The sequence below is a fragment of the Typopeltis vanoorti genome, chromosome 21 (genome assembly GCF_054136105.1).
Source record: "Typopeltis vanoorti isolate ZY-2024b chromosome 21, IOZ_Tvanoo_1.0, whole genome shotgun sequence".
Classification (NCBI taxonomy): Eukaryota; Metazoa; Arthropoda; class Arachnida; order Uropygi; family Thelyphonidae; genus Typopeltis; species Typopeltis vanoorti.
Window position 1 is genome coordinate 99,007,549 of NC_143569.1, and position 20,931 is coordinate 99,028,479.

At 34.3% G+C, this 20,931-nt stretch overlaps 1 protein-coding gene across 1 annotated transcript in view; it reads left to right on the plus strand.

Moving 5' to 3' along the window:
- LOC150095136 (uncharacterized) overlaps positions 1-20,931 on the plus strand; it is a 271,956-nt gene that overhangs the window by 227,834 nt on the left and 23,191 nt on the right. Inside the window, exons 5-9 of the mRNA XM_090411337.1 lie at positions 1,171-1,341; positions 3,006-3,115; positions 5,275-5,389; positions 17,599-17,821; positions 18,224-18,288. Of these exons, the coding sequence (XP_090267463.1) occupies positions 1,171-1,341; positions 3,006-3,115; positions 5,275-5,389; positions 17,599-17,821; positions 18,224-18,288 (684 nt within the window). The remainder of the gene's footprint in view (positions 1-1,170; positions 1,342-3,005; positions 3,116-5,274; positions 5,390-17,598; positions 17,822-18,223; positions 18,289-20,931) is intronic.

Sequence of the window (20,931 nt, forward strand, 5' to 3'; positions counted from 1 at the left end):
TGGTAAAAATTAAAAAAAAATTAAACAAGAAAAAATATTATTTATTATCGATAGAATTATACAGTTTAGTATAATTCAAAATTACTTAAAAATAAAATCCATTCCTTTAAAAATTGTAATTAAAGGAATGGATTTATATTTTTTGGACATTACAATTAAATCCTTTAATTGTAATGTCCAAATATTTAAAGAGACGGAGTAGACACGATAAGCACTTACGCCAATAGAACACTCTTCTACTGGAGTAAATTGCTCGCATCTCACTATGATGTGCATATGCTTGTGCGCGTAGCAATATGACACTGTGGTAAATACAGTGCCGCTAGCGTCGTTCGCCCTCCTAAGTGCTACAAGATGGATTTTTATTATTTTTATACACAATAAGAGAATTGTATAGGATTGTTTATGATAAAATTAAATATTACAAGCAAATATAAATAAATTAATAAATATATTTATATATCGAGAAAAATTGGGGTTGCTGCAGTTTCGCAGTGCCTACGCACGAGCCGTCCCTGATTAAAATACTAACAATGGTGATATTTCGATGATGTCTAAAATTTTAATAATTAATATAATGTTTACGTATTTATTTTATTTATAGCGTATGATGATATAACGACCGCGAGGCCCCTTTTACGGGAAGTAATGAAAAATAATAAAATATTTAGAAAATAATATATGGGTGGTCTCAAAAAGACAACCTTCTATGACTTGGGAGAATTTGTCTAGAACGACATCCTATCACAAAATAGCCAGAGCATTTTCTTTTTAAAACAATGACCATTTCAAATCAGAATGTTTTCACATTTTTAAAATGTTTTAAGCTGGTTTATGAAAGATGATTTCAAAGAAATTGTGATATTGTTGTTTGGGATTACAACATGACATCTATAGTCAATGAGGCTGTTAACTGGGTTGTTCAGTTCCATGTCAACTATATTCAGTTATAATTGATCAAAAATGATCAGCACATTTTTATTCGGTGAAAATAATGATTGAAATAGAAATGCATTTATTTGAAAATTTCAAATCCCAAGCTTCACTGATGTCTGAAGCTGCATAATAGCTGAAGAAATAGGAACAAAATATTCATAAAAACATTAATACTTGTATATAATATTAGAAATCTTATATACGTGGTATTCTAATTAATTTTTTTTTTTTCAGTGGACACTGCTCCAGTTCCATGTCCATTTCGAGGTCCTTATACCTTCACGTATAGCAGAGGGCATGGGGACTGCATGTATCCTGTTTCGTCTATTGATGCGTGTACCGATGATTCTCACCTTCTTTTTCGTTTTCAAGCCTGTGCAGATGTGCTTGGCTCTGAAAGTAGAGGTAGGTGCAGCCCATGTTTTATTTTTTCCCCTTCTGTTTTTATTTTATTTTATTTTATTTGTCGACGTACATTTCGCTGAAGAAAATTCCAACCATTCAAAGCCACGTCAAGCAGCTTACGGACTTCAGACGACAAGAAAATGTGCGCAAACTATTTTTGTTTTCACTGTTTGTTCCATCTGTTATATAGATATGAATAAAGTGATTTTTTTTGTTTATTTCCATTCGCTACCAGGTGAACGGGTGTTATTTTAAGAATCTCATAGCTCTTTGCGAAATACTTCAGTTGATCAATGTATAGTTCTGTCTGCCATGAACGCTATCCACACGTGGCACGAGGGCATTAGTTTCCGTTTCTTGTATCTCACTAAAAGCTTCTCTTTTTGTGGTTGTCATGGAGATACTTGGACATAAAGCAGAACTTGGGGTTATTTCACACTGCGAGAAATAGCCTTTGAAAACCTTGTTTCTAAGCAGGTTTAGCGTTAAATGGTTTTTGCATATTCTTCACATAGAAATACGATGCGAGTATCAAATCATTTTTCAATGTTTGACATATTGGCACCAAGAAACCAAGAAAAGGTTCCCTCAGAACGCGCGCGTGTGTGCGCGCGCACGTTCATTTTACGATATTGCCGAGTATCTACAATGATTACTGTAGTAAGCTTGGTTGAATTTTTAGTCCGTCGGCATTTGATAAAATCCTTTTGCCTTATCAATTTCATGCCGCTTTCTTAGATTTTTATTTTAAGTTAATTAGGGTATCTAATGCATAACATGTCACCGAATAATACGATAACATACAAGGAAATAACGTTTAACTGAACTGTAATTACATTTCCCTGAATTTAATAAAGTCATTTAAAAATTCCCGTCTGCCATTTTAATAACAAATGCTATGCATCAGCGTTTTAAATTTATATACGTTGTGGCAAAAAAATAAATAAAAAAAGAAGCTTCTAGAAATAAAATTCGATTTAAAACGTACCCCTACTTAGGTTGATGAGGCATTGGAAATTCTTATATTACAGAAAACAGAGCCAAGAAAATGTGCGTGTTGGGCGCACGTGCATTTCAGATTAAGTGTTCCGTACGGCTTTTGAAGTTTGTAAATGTAACTACATTGAAAGCTAAACAGACAATAATGCCAACTTCTATCCCATTGTTATAGCGCAGAGATGGATTTAGAGTGACAAGATTGATTGTGGATCACAGAAACAAACTGTAAGCTTGGTCATGTTTCATATAGGAATTTATAAGCAGTAAATTAATCTCCAAATTGAGGGAATAAACACGATAATACATTTATCGTTAACATAAATGAATCTCAAAATTGAGGAAATAAACACGATAATACATTTATCGTTAACATAAAAATAAAAACGAAATATAAATGCTTGATATATTTATCATTAAAAATTGATACAAATACTTTACAAATTTATATAAAAATTTATGCATATTTTGCGGTAAATTTGTACATTAATAACTGTATTTACAAATGGTGTTTATTGTCTATTAGATATATTTAGTATAATTTTTCTAAATATTAGCATACAAATAAATCTGTTCTAATAATAATAATTTATATTATTTACTTTATTATAAAATATGATTTTGAAATGTTTACTGTTTGATTTATTAATATTAATGTATTTATTTAGTGGAAGAACTGGTATGTCTTGCATCATGGAAAGAGGGATCGACCCGCTACCTGGTGGGAAAACTGGAACACAAGATGACGAAAACAGATGAGGATAAATTTCGTTGCTTTGTAAGTTCAAATATGATGAATATCTTAATTGTTTTAATAAAGAATGTAGATTGTCTTTATAAATAAAGTTTAGTAATAAAGTATAAAAAAGTTTAAAAGTTTATAAATAAAAAATAAAATACATTTTCATTAATAGAGATTAAGAGATTTATTAATTAATTAAAACGTAATTTAAAAGGAGGAACATATAATATTTTAAATAATCGCGATACCAATATCTTTCCTACTTATTCTTTTTATAATTGAAAAGAAAATTAACGAAGTTTTAATGAGGAGATTTTTGGGGAATCAGTCGACCGCGAGATGCGGTGATTGATTCATTAATGCCCTTGGGGGTGATGGATAGCAACGCAAAGCTGTACCAATGAAGTTTAACTGAGGTTCGGCTGTTGCTCTTAAACACTTGGGCGATGAGTTTTTGAGTTCGCTCTCTTAAGGTTTTTGCCTTAAGGGAGCACTTTGAGTCTCCGGGGAAGGTGTTCTCCGGCACGGCCCGCTGAGGGGCTTTGTCGGTGAATTATTTTCCTCGGAATATGAGCGGTTCTGCTCGGTACTCGAGGTTCACTGAGTAGAACCAACGCTGAGATTTGGACGGTCTTTCGCCCACGAATGAGTGGCCTAGAGATCGTCCGATATTTTTGAGATATCACCTTTACTTACACATTACGGTGATTGATTCATTCAATCCAATACCCTTGGAGGGTAATGGATGGCAATGCTGTAGCCAATGAAGTTCTAACTGAGGCTCGGCTATATTGCTATTGCTGTTACCCTCCTGCCATGATCGGAGCTTTAATTTAATAGCTCAATAACACCTTATCCCTACACTGTCCTCTACAGATAACGGGGAATATGAAAAGCATTCTTGCTTTGCCCCTTTAAGCCAGTCCTTATAAGGAAGTCTTAATGATTGTGTTTCATTCTTACAGTTATATTCTGAGTGCGTTTTGCATTTTGCTAATTATTAGTATGCTTCATTGTTACAATAATTTGACCGAATTATAAGAGAATACTTAGCCAAAATTAGGAAAGAAAATTTATCTAAATAATTATATATATATATTGCGGATATAGATTCATGTAAATATATACATTGCATATTAAGAATATTAGGAAAGTAAGGATTATAATACACTTTGTTCAGATTATAGAATTACTTTTAACGATAGCTGCATTCAAGAATCTTAATAGATAATATTTAAAGGAAAAAAATGAAGCCAATCTTGATCATTTGGCTCTTTTAATTGCTCATTCAATATCGTAATTACACAGCGCATGAAGAACACGGTAAATTTGTAGAGTTGCTTAAATTCCTAAGAATTTTTCTAGAAATATTTCCGAGCACGCGAAACTGCAACTCAATGTTTATGGAAGAATTTGTTAGCCCTGTGATCGTCTTCAACAAGAAAAATAGACTAGGAGGGCATTTTTGGCACGCACAGTGCAAGTGTCGACCTGCAGTTTCGTTAATTATTCTCTTGAGAGGAGATAATTAATGAAATAACACACACACACACACACACACACACACACACACACACACACACACACACACACACACACACACACACACACACACACACACACACACACACACACACACACACACACACACACACACACACACACACACACACACACACACACACACACAGTTCCGTCTAAAACCAGCATGATTTCTAGGTTAATTGTATTTTTCCACCCCTTTTTTTTTTTAACTTTTTCTCTTTCATTTTCTCTTCTCTTACTCTTTCTGTCCATGTAGACACAGATTAAAGAGTAAGACGATTCACCCACTGGAAGTAAGGGTATCACCTTTAATCCATCTCTGCTAAAACAAATTGCCTAACCCAGATGTGCGAAAACAAACAACCTTTAACTCTGCAACCCAATAACACCGGGAAGATGAGAATGCAAAGTATAGCATCAATCCACGAGAATCGGAATCCGTTACGCTAACTTTACAGGATTCTAACGAATAGTCAGAAAGAAGAATAATACGAAAAGATTGAGAAAGAGAGAGAGAGAGTCTAGGCCCGTATGTAAGCGTAGATAGGATTTTGTTTACATTGTTCATGTTCTTATTATGTAGCTTAAGTTAGAAAAAAAGTCCAAAGTGGTGGCAAATATATTATTTTTTATGAATTATTTTTTCTTAGGTGTATGAAAAACAAAAGGACCACACAGGGTATTTAGTGGCTCAGTCAGGAGATGCAACATGTGACGGCCTCTTTACGGCCAATGAAGGGTCCAGGACCTTGAAACTAACTAAAGGTGAATGATTAGACATAAAATATTGAAAACTATATTTACTTTTATGTATCTACTGCTTTTCTTAATAAATGATTAATATATTACACATTAAAATTCTTTGTAAATAAATAATTTTTAAAATAATTAGAAAACGTTATAATCAAATTCAAAAATAAGTGAATAATTGAAATATAACAGATAGTTCATAAAATATTATATTAAAAAATTTTGGGTGAATAAAAGATTATACCTATAATTTTATTATTAAATAAATTTTTATAAATTTTATATGTATTTCGAACATATTTATTACAGAATATTATATATAAGTTTATAATCGAACCTTTTTATCCATTTTTATTATATTAGTTTTTACTGGTTTTTATTATACATTATACTGGTTTCTATAGGTTTATTCTACCTTATATTTGGTTTCTTACAAATTTAGATTTTTTAGAAGTATCCTGTGGGTAAACTGCAAAAACTAGACAGCTGATCTCGCTCTGTCTGTTCATCTTTCTTCTCATTTTGACAAGCTGCTCAATTTCAGAGCCACTTTTATATTAAAAAGAGAATGATGAGAGACTTGAACACATTAACTCTTGAAATACAAGTTGCAATAAATCAGCTGCTCAGAATGATTCCGGTGTGTGTGAGAAATTTCAGATGTACTTTAACTGCAGACAAGTTACAGAACTTTGTATACCTACTATGTTAAACCCACCTTCTTCAAATTTCTTTTTTTTCTTTCAAATTTGTTTTATTATTATTATTTATTCAGCTTATTATCTATAGGAAAAAGAACTGTGCATTAGTACTGTAATCATTATAAATTCTTTCTCTACTTGGACCCTTCCTTTAAAATGAGTGTCACAATCTGCACAGATAAGTCATTTAACCTTAATTCTCTTCTCCATATTTTGACATAAAAATAGGTGTGGTGTAGTTACGTAGATTAAATTATACGAGCAGCTTCTCAAAAAACAGTACAGTAATCTCGAATTCCTGATAGGAAGAGGTTACCATATCTGTGGTACTGCAGAACGATTAAAAAAACCGGCAATTAATGATGGACCCGATCGAAAGAAGCTTGATCTACTCTAATACCTAAAACTAACATTTGCTGTAGTTAATATAGTCAAAACTATCTTTCATTATATTTTGTAATGTTAACCATAGCTGTGATACCACACGTGCTTTGTTTGGATGTGTTTGTGGTTGGCAGTGTGAGGGGGGGGGGGGGGGTATAACAATTAATTTTTCGGTTGGAAGCGATATCACAGTAACCTCTGTTAAACTCAAGACGCAGAATCTACTAATTTAGGTGTGGGAGGACTTGATCATGTGCAATAATAAAATTGATTTAGATTTTTTTTCAGTTCGATTATTTTTCCTGTGCTTCTTAAAGATAAGCTTCAATGTATTCTTAGATCTGATTTTTATTTCTTCTTAAAACGAATGTTTCTGACAAAAATAAACCTAGATCAATAACACTCTTCCATACTTCATTATCTTTAAAACTAGAAGTAAAAAAAATAGCGACAGACTCAATCTCACCCTCTTCTTTCACAGCCTTTGTATTGTTAGCATCACCTATCTGAAGAAGTGTTCGGAATGACTTGTTCTTTATTGCTTCTGTTTCTTTAGCAAATCTCTCGGGATCAGCCTCCCAAATATCAAATCCGGATGAGGTTTAACTTACAAGATTTTCCGTCACTTGTTGAACTCTATTTGTCCGCATGGCTTTTTCTATCTTTGTAAAAGTTTGTAGACTTTTAAATGACTTAGCCTATTTTCTTATATTTCTCCTTTTCTTCTTATTATAGACAACAGAGTCGACTGGTCATTTTGTCGTCTACTATATTTTGCAACAAATTTTGAAGTGAAAGTCATTTATCACGAATCTCTTCAGATGTAAAACCTTCCTTTTTGACTTCGTCATCGCTTAACTCCATATTACTAGCATTTAGATTGTTATTTTAACACTGTTACCACATAAAGACAATCTACAATCCTTGACTAAGTGGCTCCTGATGGTATTTGTTGCAAACCTTAGATGTGTTAGAATATGATTTTTTTTTTGGTCCAAATTTCAAGAGTAGCTCGATAGTTTTAAGGTTGTTTATACAATTTCATTTTGGTTGAGAGAAATTTGCGAATTTTTTTCTAGATAAATAGTTTGGTAAAAGTATGCCTCCTAATCTCTTCTAGAATCTAAAGAGAGGACTTTAGTGCATGAAACAACTTTGCTTCTGTTGTTTTTGGAGCTGAAACAAATAGAACTACCTACATGTTGATACATTTGTATAAATTAGCGAAGTTACAAAATTTTATTTTAAAAGAAAGGATTGTGATGCTTAATTTAACAGGAATATAAATGCATTGGGTTCTTCTAAAATGGCACGATGGATGATGGATAAGTACTTTTTAGAAATTTCATATTCCAATGATTCATCTTTCCTCGAAAGGGCAGATTAAATAATACGTGGAAGACCACAAATGTGCATAACCCACTAAAATAATCAGAACAGTTTTTTCAAATATGTACTATGAATTCTGAAAGTTTTAAAAACCCATTAGCAGTGTCTATATGAATTTTAAAATAAATCTCCAAAACAAGTTGATCAAGAAAATGCCTACAAAAATAAGAAGGTGGATGGATCTTTATAGAGTAATGAAGAAAATCCCTTAGAGATTTCGCTTCTTTAAAGGATGAGGAGTCCTTATAAGGACTGGCTTAAAGGGGCGAAGCAAGAATGCTTTTCATCTTCCCCGTTATCTGTAGAGGACAGTGTAGGGATAAGGTGTTATTGAGCTATTAAAGCTCTGATCATAGCAGGAGGGTAACAGCAACAGCCGAACCTCAGTTAGAACTTCATTGGCTAAGGCATTGCCATCCATTACCCTCCAAGGGTATTGGATTTAATGAATCAATCACCGCATCTCACGGTCGATTAATTCATCCAGCCCACTCCAAAAGGATGAGGATGAGGAAGAAATAATAATTCATTTTATATAAAATATTAAATTAATACAAGAATGGTGTAAACGTATACTCTCCAATTCTATATATACTTCTAAATATTATAATTTAATAACAAATACATTTCCATTTTTTTATTTATTGTATTATTTTTGTATAAATAAGTCTGCTAATTATACTAATAACCAGGATTTACACTAATCCAACGATCAAATTTTAAACTTTTATGACCAATGTATCCGAAAGGTGACATTTAAACTATTGAAAAGATCTGACTGTATATAGTGACGTCATTCATTGCATTGACAGCAATTGGCTTAGCTTATTAATAATTGAATTTCTAGCAATGGCAATAACATCTTATTGATGCTACCAAGTTGATTAATATCGACATACACATGGATGAATTGTAATTATCATAATTTTAATAATTATGACTTAAAATTATAACATCCTAATTACAATGAATGAGCTAATGAATTTTAGTTAATTAAAACGGATTTTCATTAAAAATTTATCACAAATGAATTACTGATTAATTTTAATATGGATTCGTCATATGCTAAATATAGTTAATTATATACGAAATTAATCGAAATAAAATAATTTATTTTAGATTATTACGCTACTTTCAAAATAATGTTAAAATTAATTATGAAAATTTCAATTTTCTACAAATTCAGTGTTTCGAAGTTAAACTAAATAAATATTCTATCAAAATATATTCATATGCTAACTAAAATATGTTAAACTTAAATTTAAAATAGAATAAACAGAAAGTAATTAATTAATATATCTTAAATCAAGCATTATTATTATTATTATTATTATTATTATTATTATTATTATTATTCCCCCAATCACAAAACGTGACCCCCCTCACTTGGACCACAATCAAAACAGGCATTATGGTTCCCAACCATAAAAGAAGCAGAACTTCTCTCAGCAATACATCAAATGAAACCAAACAAAGGCCCAGGAATTGATAGTATAAGACCTAAAGATATAATGCAAATTGCAACTAGTTTAAGTCCTATCCTACTAAAACTAATAAATAAAATATTTAAAACAGGACAGATACCAAGTATGCTAAAGACCGCCATAATCACACCCATATACAAACATGGAAAAAGAAATTTAATCAGCAATTACAGACATTACCAACAAGCAACATTACCAATTATCAATCAAATTATGGAGCGGATCGTACCGAAGAAACTCACAGCATATACATAGACCTTTCATATTATCCCCAAAACAATATGGTTTTCAGAAAAATAAGCGAACAACATCTCACTTAGAAGACTTTACAGACGTAATTAATATCGCTTTAGACAAAAACAAAATTGCCATGGTAGTCTTTATTGATCTAACTAAAGCATTCGATACATTCACACATCAAACCTTGTTAGAAAAGCTGAGGCATGTTGGAATAGACGGGCCTCTTCACAGGTGGTTTACAAACTACCTTCAAAATAGAAGGCATATCACACGCATCTGGTCAAACCGAAGCAGAGAGCTACCAGTAACCTGTGTAGTACCACAGGGAGCTGTACTCTCCCCGACTCTATTCAACATTTACACGCACGATATTAATCAGCTACCACTCAAAGGTAAGATATTCCAATACGCAGACTATACAGCAATAATATCCATCCATAATAACGCAAGCATAGCCCAAACAAATATGCAACATGACATAAATCTGATCATAGACTGGCTCACGAAAAACTCCATACACCTAAACTCAGAAAAGACAAAATCAATGATATTCAGATATCACTGACTCGACCAGTTGATAACAAATATATAACCATCCAACATCCACTTTCCAACATAAAAAAACAAACAGAACAGCAAAACCACTACAATCACTCAGGTTGAAACAATACGATACCTTGGAATTTACTTCGATGCAGATATGGACTGGAATAGCCACATAAACCATCTACACAACAAACTCCGAACAATAAGTGGCAAACTCTACAGGTTAAAAGACATAGTTCCCATACGCCTAAAAACACCATACAAAGCCCTATGCCAAAATATACTAAGATACGCTATAACAACGTATGCTTTCTGTGCACCCTACAAAATAAATAGATTAATGTCGCTACATTACAAAATGATAAAACCGATCTTTTGGGAACAAAAAGAAAATAACGACCCGATATACATTACAATGTCAGAAAACAAAATACTGACAGCAAAATATTTATGTCACTATGCAGCTTTGCTAAAACATTATTTCTATTCCAACTACAGGAGAGTCAGAAATACATACCGTATAACAAGACCTCAGACAACTAATTATACCATATATAAATACAATAATCACTACTGAAAGGTCACGCGAAACTTCTACATCCCAAACATGATAAACAAATTACCTTTTGAATACAGAAACCTTACAAACTACAATAGCCTGAAAAGAGTTCTAAGGACATACTACGAACAAGAAACACGCACCCAAAATACCACACAAACTTAATGAAACACAATATATTCGCTCAGGCTTCCAGTTCAGCGACGCATCAATACATTCCACGTTATTGTGTGTGTGTGTGTGTGTGTGTGTGTGTGTGTGTGTGTGTGTGTGTGTGTGTGTGTGTGTGTGTGTGTGTGTGTGTGTGTGTGTGTGTGTGTGTGTGTGTGTGTGTGTGTGTGTGTGTGTGTGCGTGCGTGCGTGCGTGCGTGCGTGCGTGCGTGCGTGCGTGCGTGCGTGCGTGCGCGGCGCGAATTTCTCAATCATAGATTTCATTTTCGTAGCTTCCCAACACAGAAAAAAAAAACAATAAATAATAATCAACTGGTGTCATCCACAGATAAGCTTACATATAATCTTCGAAGATGAAAGCAGAGAAATTAGTTCTCATCCAAAATGTATCATATGTAACCAAATGCCTGTAATGTATAATACATACATTACAGGCATGTAAACCAATGTATGTAATGTATATATATTATATGTAAACAAATGTATGTAATGTAAGTATCATATGTAAACAAATGTAAGTAATGTATCATATGTAATCAAATGTATGTAATGTATTTAATAACTGTAACAAAAGTATGCAATATAGAGTGATTATATCCATTGATGTTGTATATATAGAGTGTAAAATTGCAAAGAACCATCTGTAATAATCATCATTATGAATATTATAATAATATACGTTGTAAACAATTATTGTTATTATTATTATTTAAAAAAAACTTTATGTACGAGAGAGTATTTGTTATGCATAATTGTGTTCATATAATGTATGTAATTTATCTGAGAAATAATAAAATGTTAATATTAAAAAAAAAAAATATATATATATATATATATATATATCTTCTTCTTATTGTGCTATCTTCTACCGAAGGTCAGCGACTATCTTGGCGAACAAACTGCGCTCTTGTGCTAATCTGAGCAGTTGTGCACTGCTCTTTCCTGTCCACGTCTTGATGTTGTCAAACCATGATATTCTTTTTCTTCCTTTATTATAATATATATATATTATATATATATATTATATATATATATATAATGGAGATACGGAAATTCAGATTTTACTCAAGAATCTAAGAATTGTTTGTCAGGTAGCGTCGTAAAATATGGACTGTTCCAAGTAATGCTGTTTTTTGTTGTTTTTTTTTACGTCATATGGGGTCACTTCGGTGATGTTCAATTGCTGTAAATAGTTGGACAACTTCTTTGACGTTGCACCAAGTGCACCAATAACTATGGAATGACTTTGGTGTGTTTAAGCCACAGTCGGCCAACTTCGATTGCCGGATCTCGATATTTAGTAATTTTGTCCAGTTTTTTGTTGTTGATTTTCTATAATTGTGATGTCCAGTCTATTGTGTTCCAAATGCCGATCAGTTTGTATTCGAAAGTCCCAGAGAATTTCTGCTGTTTCGTTTTCCAATACTGTTTCTATTTTATGCTGTCACCAGTTATCAGAAGTAGGAAAGCCATATTTTTTTGCAGACATGCCAATGAATTATTTTGGCCATTTGATCACGGCGGTATTTATAGTCAGTTTGAGCTATTTTGCTGCAGGCACTGATTAGATGTTCTACAATCACATCTTTCTGATCGCATAATCTGCATTTGCTGTTGTTATTATTGATGTTCAAAATTTTTGCTTTCATCGCATTAGTTTGTAATGCCTTTTCTTTAGCTGCTAGAATAAATCCTTCAGTTTCTCTTTTAATGTATCCGTATTGTAGCCATTGCCACGTCTTGTTCACATCAATTTTGTCCTCAGTATCTCGCAGAAATTGGCCATGCAAGGGTTTATTTTTCCAGTGCACATATTTTGTTGTTCCTTTTTGTAATCGCATTTGTTTCCTGTTGCTTTCAGGAGACCCTCTTGTGTAACTATTTGAAGCATTTACTCAGCTATTGTCGATGTAACTTTTTTAGCTAATTTCTTTTTCTTTTACAGTCTGTCTCACTTGTAGCAGACCCCGTCCACCTATTCTCCTTGGTAGGTACAACCGGTCAACATCACTTCGTGGATATAATGCATGATGCATATTATTATTATTATTATTATTATTATGGGCTACTCCGTGGAGCCCTTAGACTCATCGAGGGAGGCCCTAAACATCATGCCAAGCACTATCCCACATTTGCGCAGTATCTATCATGCTTTGCTTTGAACTCATTCACAGTCATGGCACCCACAACAGATTTTTGGCAACTTATTCCACTCATTCACCATTCTCCAAATAAAAAAAACCTAGTTCTAACACGTTTGCTAACTACACTCTAACGCAGTTTCCAAGGATGGCCCCTAGTTTCCCACCACCAGACTTGTTCTGAACAATTTCCTCTGAATTAATCTTGTTAAAACCCATCATCAATTTGTATGTCTCAATCATATCACCCCTTTTCAGCCTATCAACCAGTTCCTGTAACCCACAAATCTTCAACCTGTTCTCGTAAAGTTCATTCCATAGACCAGCTATCATCTTGGTCACTCGCTTCTGGATCCTCTCCATCTCCTCCTCATCACCAATAAACCCTGGCAGCCAGATCTGCACACAGTATTCAAGAAGGGTCTTATGAAGACTCGATCAAGAGGAATAATAACTTACTTGTCTCTTCTCGTCAAAGTATTTTTCAGCATGTGATTTGATGAGCTGATTTATCCACTTTTGCTATGAGCCCCTAAACTTCAACTCCCTATCCAACTCCAACACTCCCAAGTCTCTGGCTTCGTCAACTTCTTGGAGTACAGTTCCACCATTGTGGTATACTGCTGATAATCGTTTCACTCCAAAATGCATAGTCTTACACTTTGCCACATTAAACTGACATCCATTCTCCTTATCCCAGTCTAGCAATCTATCCAAATCATCCTGCAAAATTTAACATAATCTTCATTGACTCTTACTCTACCCAATTTTGCATCATCAGCAAATAACTGAATAGTTCTTCTCAGATTATTTCGTATATCAATCAAGTACAAATTAAACAGTATGGGTCCAAGAACAGAACCCTGCGGCACGCAACTAGTCACAGGCCTTCTTTTGGACTCTACTCCTGAATAAACAACTCTCCGATATCTCTCTATCAGCCACCCTCTTATCCACCTCATCGACCCTATATCCATTCCCATGTTCTGCAGTTTACCGATCATAATTCCATGTGGTATCCTGTCAAAGGCCTTTGCAAAGTCTAGCAGTATCACTGTAAACCCATTACCCTTATCCAATTCAGCCGTCACTGTATTACGAAACGTGAGCAAGTTACTAAGGCATGACTTACCCTTCAAGAAACCATGTTGCCCATACAGCATACCATTTCTATCTACCCATTCCTGTATTTTACTCTTGACCAACTTCTCCAATACTTTGACAACAACTCCTGATATGCTGATAAGTTGGTAATTTGCTACATCAGTTTTGGAGCCTCCATTATGCAATGGAACTATTTTGCCCTCTTTCCATCCCCTTGGGAATAATCCAGAGCTGAGACTTAGATTAAACAATATGGTCAACGACACTGACAATTCCCTCGCTACTTCACATAAAACTCAAGCTGGTATATCATCCAATCCGACAGATCTATTCACATTAAGGTTCTATAATATTAGATACTGTAAGATTAGAATTTTAATTGATACTTTACTGTTTTGAGAGAAAGGCCCGTTTTTTTTCCTTGAAGGACGGTACGTTGCTCCCTTCGACTGAAAAAGGCCTAAATTCAATTCCCGTCGTGACGGGAGGAATCTTTATGTGGACTTTTTCACTTGAAGGTGAGTTAGCCGATCTCATACGGAGGTAGCAGGCCACACAAAAACTGGAAACTCTGGTTTTTCATCCCGGATACAGACAAATCGATCCTTCAGAACACACGCAATTTACAGACAAAAAATACTAGTGGTGGTGGTGGGCGGTAGATGGCGTTGATGTGGATGACTGGTGGTGGGGGTTCGGTGTGGTGATGGAGACGAAGAGTTGTATAGTGGGTGTCCTCCTACGATGAGTCTTCGGACTCCTTGAAGGTGTCACGAATAATAATAATAATAATATGATATGCACCTTCATTTGATTTACCTCAGCCCCAGTATAAGCCTTTGACTCCATCGATCCTGCAATATCACCACCTGGGTGATATACTTTTGCGAAGTGTTCACGTAGTATACTATTTGGACTGATTCAGTTACCTCCCTACCATCAGCATTCATCAAAACCATTCTGTCATAAAGATTATTTTATTTGCAGCATCTCGAAAGACTGTTTGGGATTCCTTTAGCCTGCATTGCTAACTTCCTTTCATGCTCTGCTTTTGCTTTTTTTTTTACCACTAGTTATCATTCTGGCCTGTGCCTTGTACTGTACCTGCAGGTCACCTTTCACCTTAAATTCCCTCCACAATTTTTTTATTCTTTTTTTTTGTAGCGCCAGCTAAATTATGATATTCATTCATCACACTTGATTTACTCTCCTGACACTAGGTATGCAGTCAGCCATTACCTCCCTCAAACACTCATTTACCACTTCCCATACACTATCAACATCCAGCCTTAGCGGTTTCACATGCCATGGCACAGATCCAAGCAATCTCCTGAGCTTGTGACACCTGCCAGCCCACTAATTCCACATATACTCCTTCTTGACTGAAAAATCCACACAATTAGCCACCTCCCAGATCAAGATCATGTGATCATTCTCACAAATTGGCGGCAACATGGTCACATTAGTTATACTCAAATTCTCAGACGCAATTACTAGATTGAGCACTCTCAAACCCATAATACATCCCATCACATTCTGTCTCGGGTATTTATTCCTTAGGCTATCATTAATAACACTCCTGCTCCCATTCTTTCTTCTGTATCCTCCCTGAACACACAATACCCTTCACATTCTATCGCACCAAAAATTCCTCTTGCTTGTTCCGAATGCTCCTGGCGTGAGTGTACATAAAGTGCCAAAGTCCCTTAGGCCCACCGATATCCTGATGTTTTATACTAACTACTCCATTCTGGTTTGTTACAGTGGTACTAATGTAGGCATTTTATGCACATTCTTACACTCAACTGCCTCAAGTGATGTCTGCATATCCACTCAACAGCTTACTCCCCACCCCCCAAAAAAGCTCTAGTTTCTCTGAGTCTGCACATCCATTTCATTCAACAACACTTTTTCCAGTTTCCGAACACCAAATCCATTCAGATGCAAACCATCCTTCTCGTATAAGTCCTTCCGCCCGTCAAACTCACTCCACACATCCACAAACTCACATTATACCTCCTTCATAACCGATGCATCGAGTCATTCACTATTATGGTCCTTCTTCTCAGCTCTACTGTCATACTGGGCAACCGACTCACTATCTTAACTCTCTCACTCTTTTCTTTTGCTACCTCTAGTAATTCTTTCATATCCTCCCACATGTCCTACTTTTCTCCTTTCAAATCATTCGTTCCAGCCAATACGATCATCTCTTTCACTTTCCCCTTTTGTCCTCTGATAGCTTCACTAACATCATTAATTTTTGCACCGAGAAAGCACGATTTTGTCAATCCCTCGCCAATCATACCGCTTATGATAGAATCGCCGTACCAGTCTCTATCCTTGATTCTTCCTTCTTTCTTAGTCAAGTATTCATTTCTCTTTTCTCGCACTTCTTTCTTTCTGATATCAGCTGACCCACTCGCCATAGGTTTCTGCATTCGTTGCAGCTCCCGCTTCGTCAGATGTATCACTCCGCGTAACTGAGCTATCATCTCTCTCATTACAGCCAACTCTTCATTCTTTACATCCTTCATAGTGCTACCATTCTCTCTCTCTCTCTCTCTCTCTCTCAATCGTATGACTTTCAACCCTTCTTTCAATCCTATCTCCGTTACACCGTCGTAGACATTTTTAAGCGAATTCTCTGTTCCGTCTACAGCTTCAATTCAATCTCGCGGCTTGACCCGCACTTCTGACCTCCGCTTTCGTAGCATTTTCGTAGCTTTCGTAACACTGCACTGTACCAAGTCTCTTTGGTTGAATTCTTTAAACAACGATGCCGTGGACGCCTCGCATCGGTGCCATGTGCTTCGCTGCGCAACTTACCGTGCAAAAAAGCACGGTAAGTTGCGCAGCGAAGCTTAACTTAAATCTAATTAACCACAATACTAATTCTAACGCAATTTTAACTAATATAGCTATTTTTTTTACTTTAAAATCAACAGCTTTGCTTTCATAGTTCTCTAAACACAGGCCTACCACCATACGCCACCTGACGGCGAATCTTAAATTAAAACAAAGAGATGATAATTAGTTCATAGAATTAATTCCGCGAATGTGATAAGTAAACTTTTTCTCCTAAATAATATTAAAATATTCGTTAACTAATTAAAATATCAACTACTATTGCGTTTTTATTTCTCGAAGGGAGTAAAAAAATTGTTTCAGCTCTAAGTAACTTTTTTTATTTGTTTTGAAAATGATGACAGACGATCTCCATTCTTATCATCGATAGATGAGTTAAGGGATATCGATGATTATAAGACTTTGGGGAAAGAGCACGATATACAAGTGCAGCCATCTGGTGACCGCAAACAGTAATGCTCGTATTGTTTCGAAAGATAAAGTTGATAAAGTTGTATAATATAAAAATAAAAATTTTATTTTCTTTTAAAATAAATTGTATATTTTTTCTTTCCATAATTTGTTTAATACATGCCGCCATACATTTGGTGTACATTAGTTATTTAGAAACTTATTCTATTTCTTTGCATGGACATAGCTAGCCATCCACATGCCAGATGTCAGTTCACAGAGTGGACCTCGATCACGAGGCACTGGAAAACTTTAGATGGAAGACAATCCTATGACTTCAGTCAACGAAACAGTTCCTTTCGCGTGATAGAATCCAACACGGGACATCTAGTGATGAGGGTGGTTTGCACCCACGAGGGACATCAGACAGACAGTTTCACTCAACTCATTGCTCATGCAACTGCTGGATGGTAAATAGCGGACACATTCCACTCAATGTTGACCTCCTGTTTAAGTATTAATCTTCATAAAAATTAAATATTTTAAAATAATAACATAATATTGTAATAATCACTTAATCATTTAATTACAAAAGGTTTCAGGAATTTATCTGATCAAATTTAATTTATAAAATAATTTATTTATTTTTTTAATTTTAAACTATTTTTTAATTTAATAATTTATAAACACTTAACACAACTTTAAATGTAGTTATGATTTTTGTGACTTTAATGATTTAACTTATTAATTACTTTATAAATATTTACAAATCGTTTTTAAAAGATTCCAACGAACATATGAAATAAAATAAAAGTATTAATTTTACAGTATATATTTATTTCAATATAATACGATTTTTTTTACTATGACAGCAATAGTGGCTATATGTGCTTACGGATACACAAGAGGGCGCCTCATGTTACGGAGTTTCAAAGAGGTAAATAAATTTATTTAGCTTATGTTTCTCAACCTGTTACAATCCAATAATCGACCATTAAATGATTTCAGGTAGCCATGAAATTATTTGAGGGGAAAAAAAGACGTGGTGTCTCATTTTTAGCATATGTATAAACGATTGTCGTCTTTTTTTGTCTCTAAAGCAGGGGTGTCGCCAAAGTCATTTGCCCGTCGACCCCTTCAAGAGTTTCTTGACTTGTTATCGACTCCCTATATTTTACTATTACGTAATTATAATAGGACAAGCAAAAAAAGACGCTTATGTGAGTTTTTAGATTGTTTATTTTATAGTAACAGTGTTTATTGCATCTATAATATAGTATATATTATGATATTACTATTAATACTACTATTACTATCACTAGTAATATCACTGGTATTACTAGTGATATTAATAAACTACTGGTATTAATATCGCTGGTAATACTACCAGCCCTGCTCAATTCTTCAACATAGAGAAGTTTAGTTCGTGAATGAATAACGATTGAATTATAATGTGTATGCTGATGAATTTTAGAACATTAACGCTCATTGTATGTCGATGCGCAAAAATCATACTGGGATCGAATACGTGTAAGTATCAGTAAATAAGAACCACGCACGTGTTGCAATCTCGCTCCCACTGCGCCGGCCGGCAGGAACCCCCAACATCCGTTTATTGGTAAATACGTCATTTTGGCCTACTTGATTGGCCTCAGTAACTATTTTCATGACCTTACTCCATCTTACAGGTCCTATTCATGGACCTGTAAGATGGAGGTACTGATCCCACGATTCACTCTTAATTGCGTTGTCATTACCTCCATGTCTTTTGTCATGGAGGTAATCCAAGTTAACCGAATTAAATATTACCCATACAATGATGTCTTATATTTTTCTGTCGACTCCTGAGCTCGAATCGACCCCTGACAATGTCATATCGACCCCTTTGGCGACCACTGCTCTAAAGTTATTGGCCACTTTTATTGAAAAATATTTTTAAAATAGATTTATCTTAATGCTTTTAATTTTGTTATATATATATATATATATATATATATATATATATATATATATATATATATATATATATATATATATATATATATATATATATATATATATATATATATATATATATATATATATACAGGGTGTTCGGGATAAATTTGACATATTTATAATTAATTATATTTTTCCGTAAGTTACATGTATTAACACACACTTCTCTTCATTTAAAAGTTTGGACCCTTCTTCATTCATATACAAGATGTCAGAAAGGATGGATAGCTGGAACCCACCTGAATCATGGAAGAGAATAACTTGTATCATGATGATTCGTGCCCGCCATCAAAATAAGGATATTACGACTGCTGCCCAATGCTCCCTGAATACAGTAAAAACAATCAGGCATGAACTAGAGACTTGCAATGGTGACTACGAGGATGTAGCAAGAAGAAAGATCCCTAGCAGACGATCTGATTGCGTTCGTACAGCAGAATTCCTCGCAAATCTGCAGGAACAGGTGTTGAAGAACCCTGGCATTGGAATTCGGGCTTTGTTCGTGGAGTTGCTAACTGTAGTCAAGCCCTGGATAACAAGGGTAGCCAATGGTAGGCCGTATGTATGGCAGCAGGATTCGGCCCCTTGCCACACCTCTGGGAAAAGTCAAAAATGGTTGTCTGAAAATTTCTACGACTTCACCAGTCCAAATGTTTGGCCTCCAAACTCCCCAGACCTTAACCCCATGGATTATTTTGTATGGGGCGCAGTTGAAAAAGACACCAATCGCACTTCCAGTAATACAAAAGCCCAGTTAATGGATAAAATTAAAACAGTTTTTGCGGCCCTTCCCAGGGAGACTGTAGCATCAGTTTGTTCGAGGTTCCGAAGCAGAATTGAAGCTGTGATCGATGCTAATGGTGGTTATTTTGAGTAAATCTTGTTGATAGTATTGTAATTAACTCTGCCTGTAATGTTTTTTTGTCAATTCATTAAATTTAATAGATACAAAGAAGATTTTCTTTTTCCTTACGAAACTGTCAAATTTATCCCGAACACCCTGTATATATATATATATATATATATTAATTTTGTTATGAAATATATAAATATAATATATATATAAACACTGAAAATGCAAAATGACTGAGAAGCTATTAAAAGAAAATAACCTACATAGACAAAAAATACTCGTAAGCTTTAGGGAATTTTTAAGATGATTTAAATATGGTGTTGGAGCTATTTTTTATAAAACTTAAAATCATATAAAATTTAAAATGTATTAATTTCTCTAATATCATTTTATTAACATTTTTAATTATTGTAATTTATAGATTATTTAGATGTTATATAGATTTTTAATAAATAAATCTATTCAATCAGATTTGTTTTGATTGTACAAATGATATTTATGCATCACGGTAGTTAAAACTGCGTCTTTCCAATGCATATCAACTTATTTTTTCCATAATGCAGTTTTCCTTTTTCTTTCTTTCAAAATGCAAAAGGTATAAACAATTTCTTTCTGCATTTAATTTTCTTGAGCTAAGTTCATCACTCCGATTTTGCTTTCCTTCTCCGTACATGATAGGGAACGAAATGAAAATGTATGGTAAATTATAACACAGTAATGGAAAGGAAT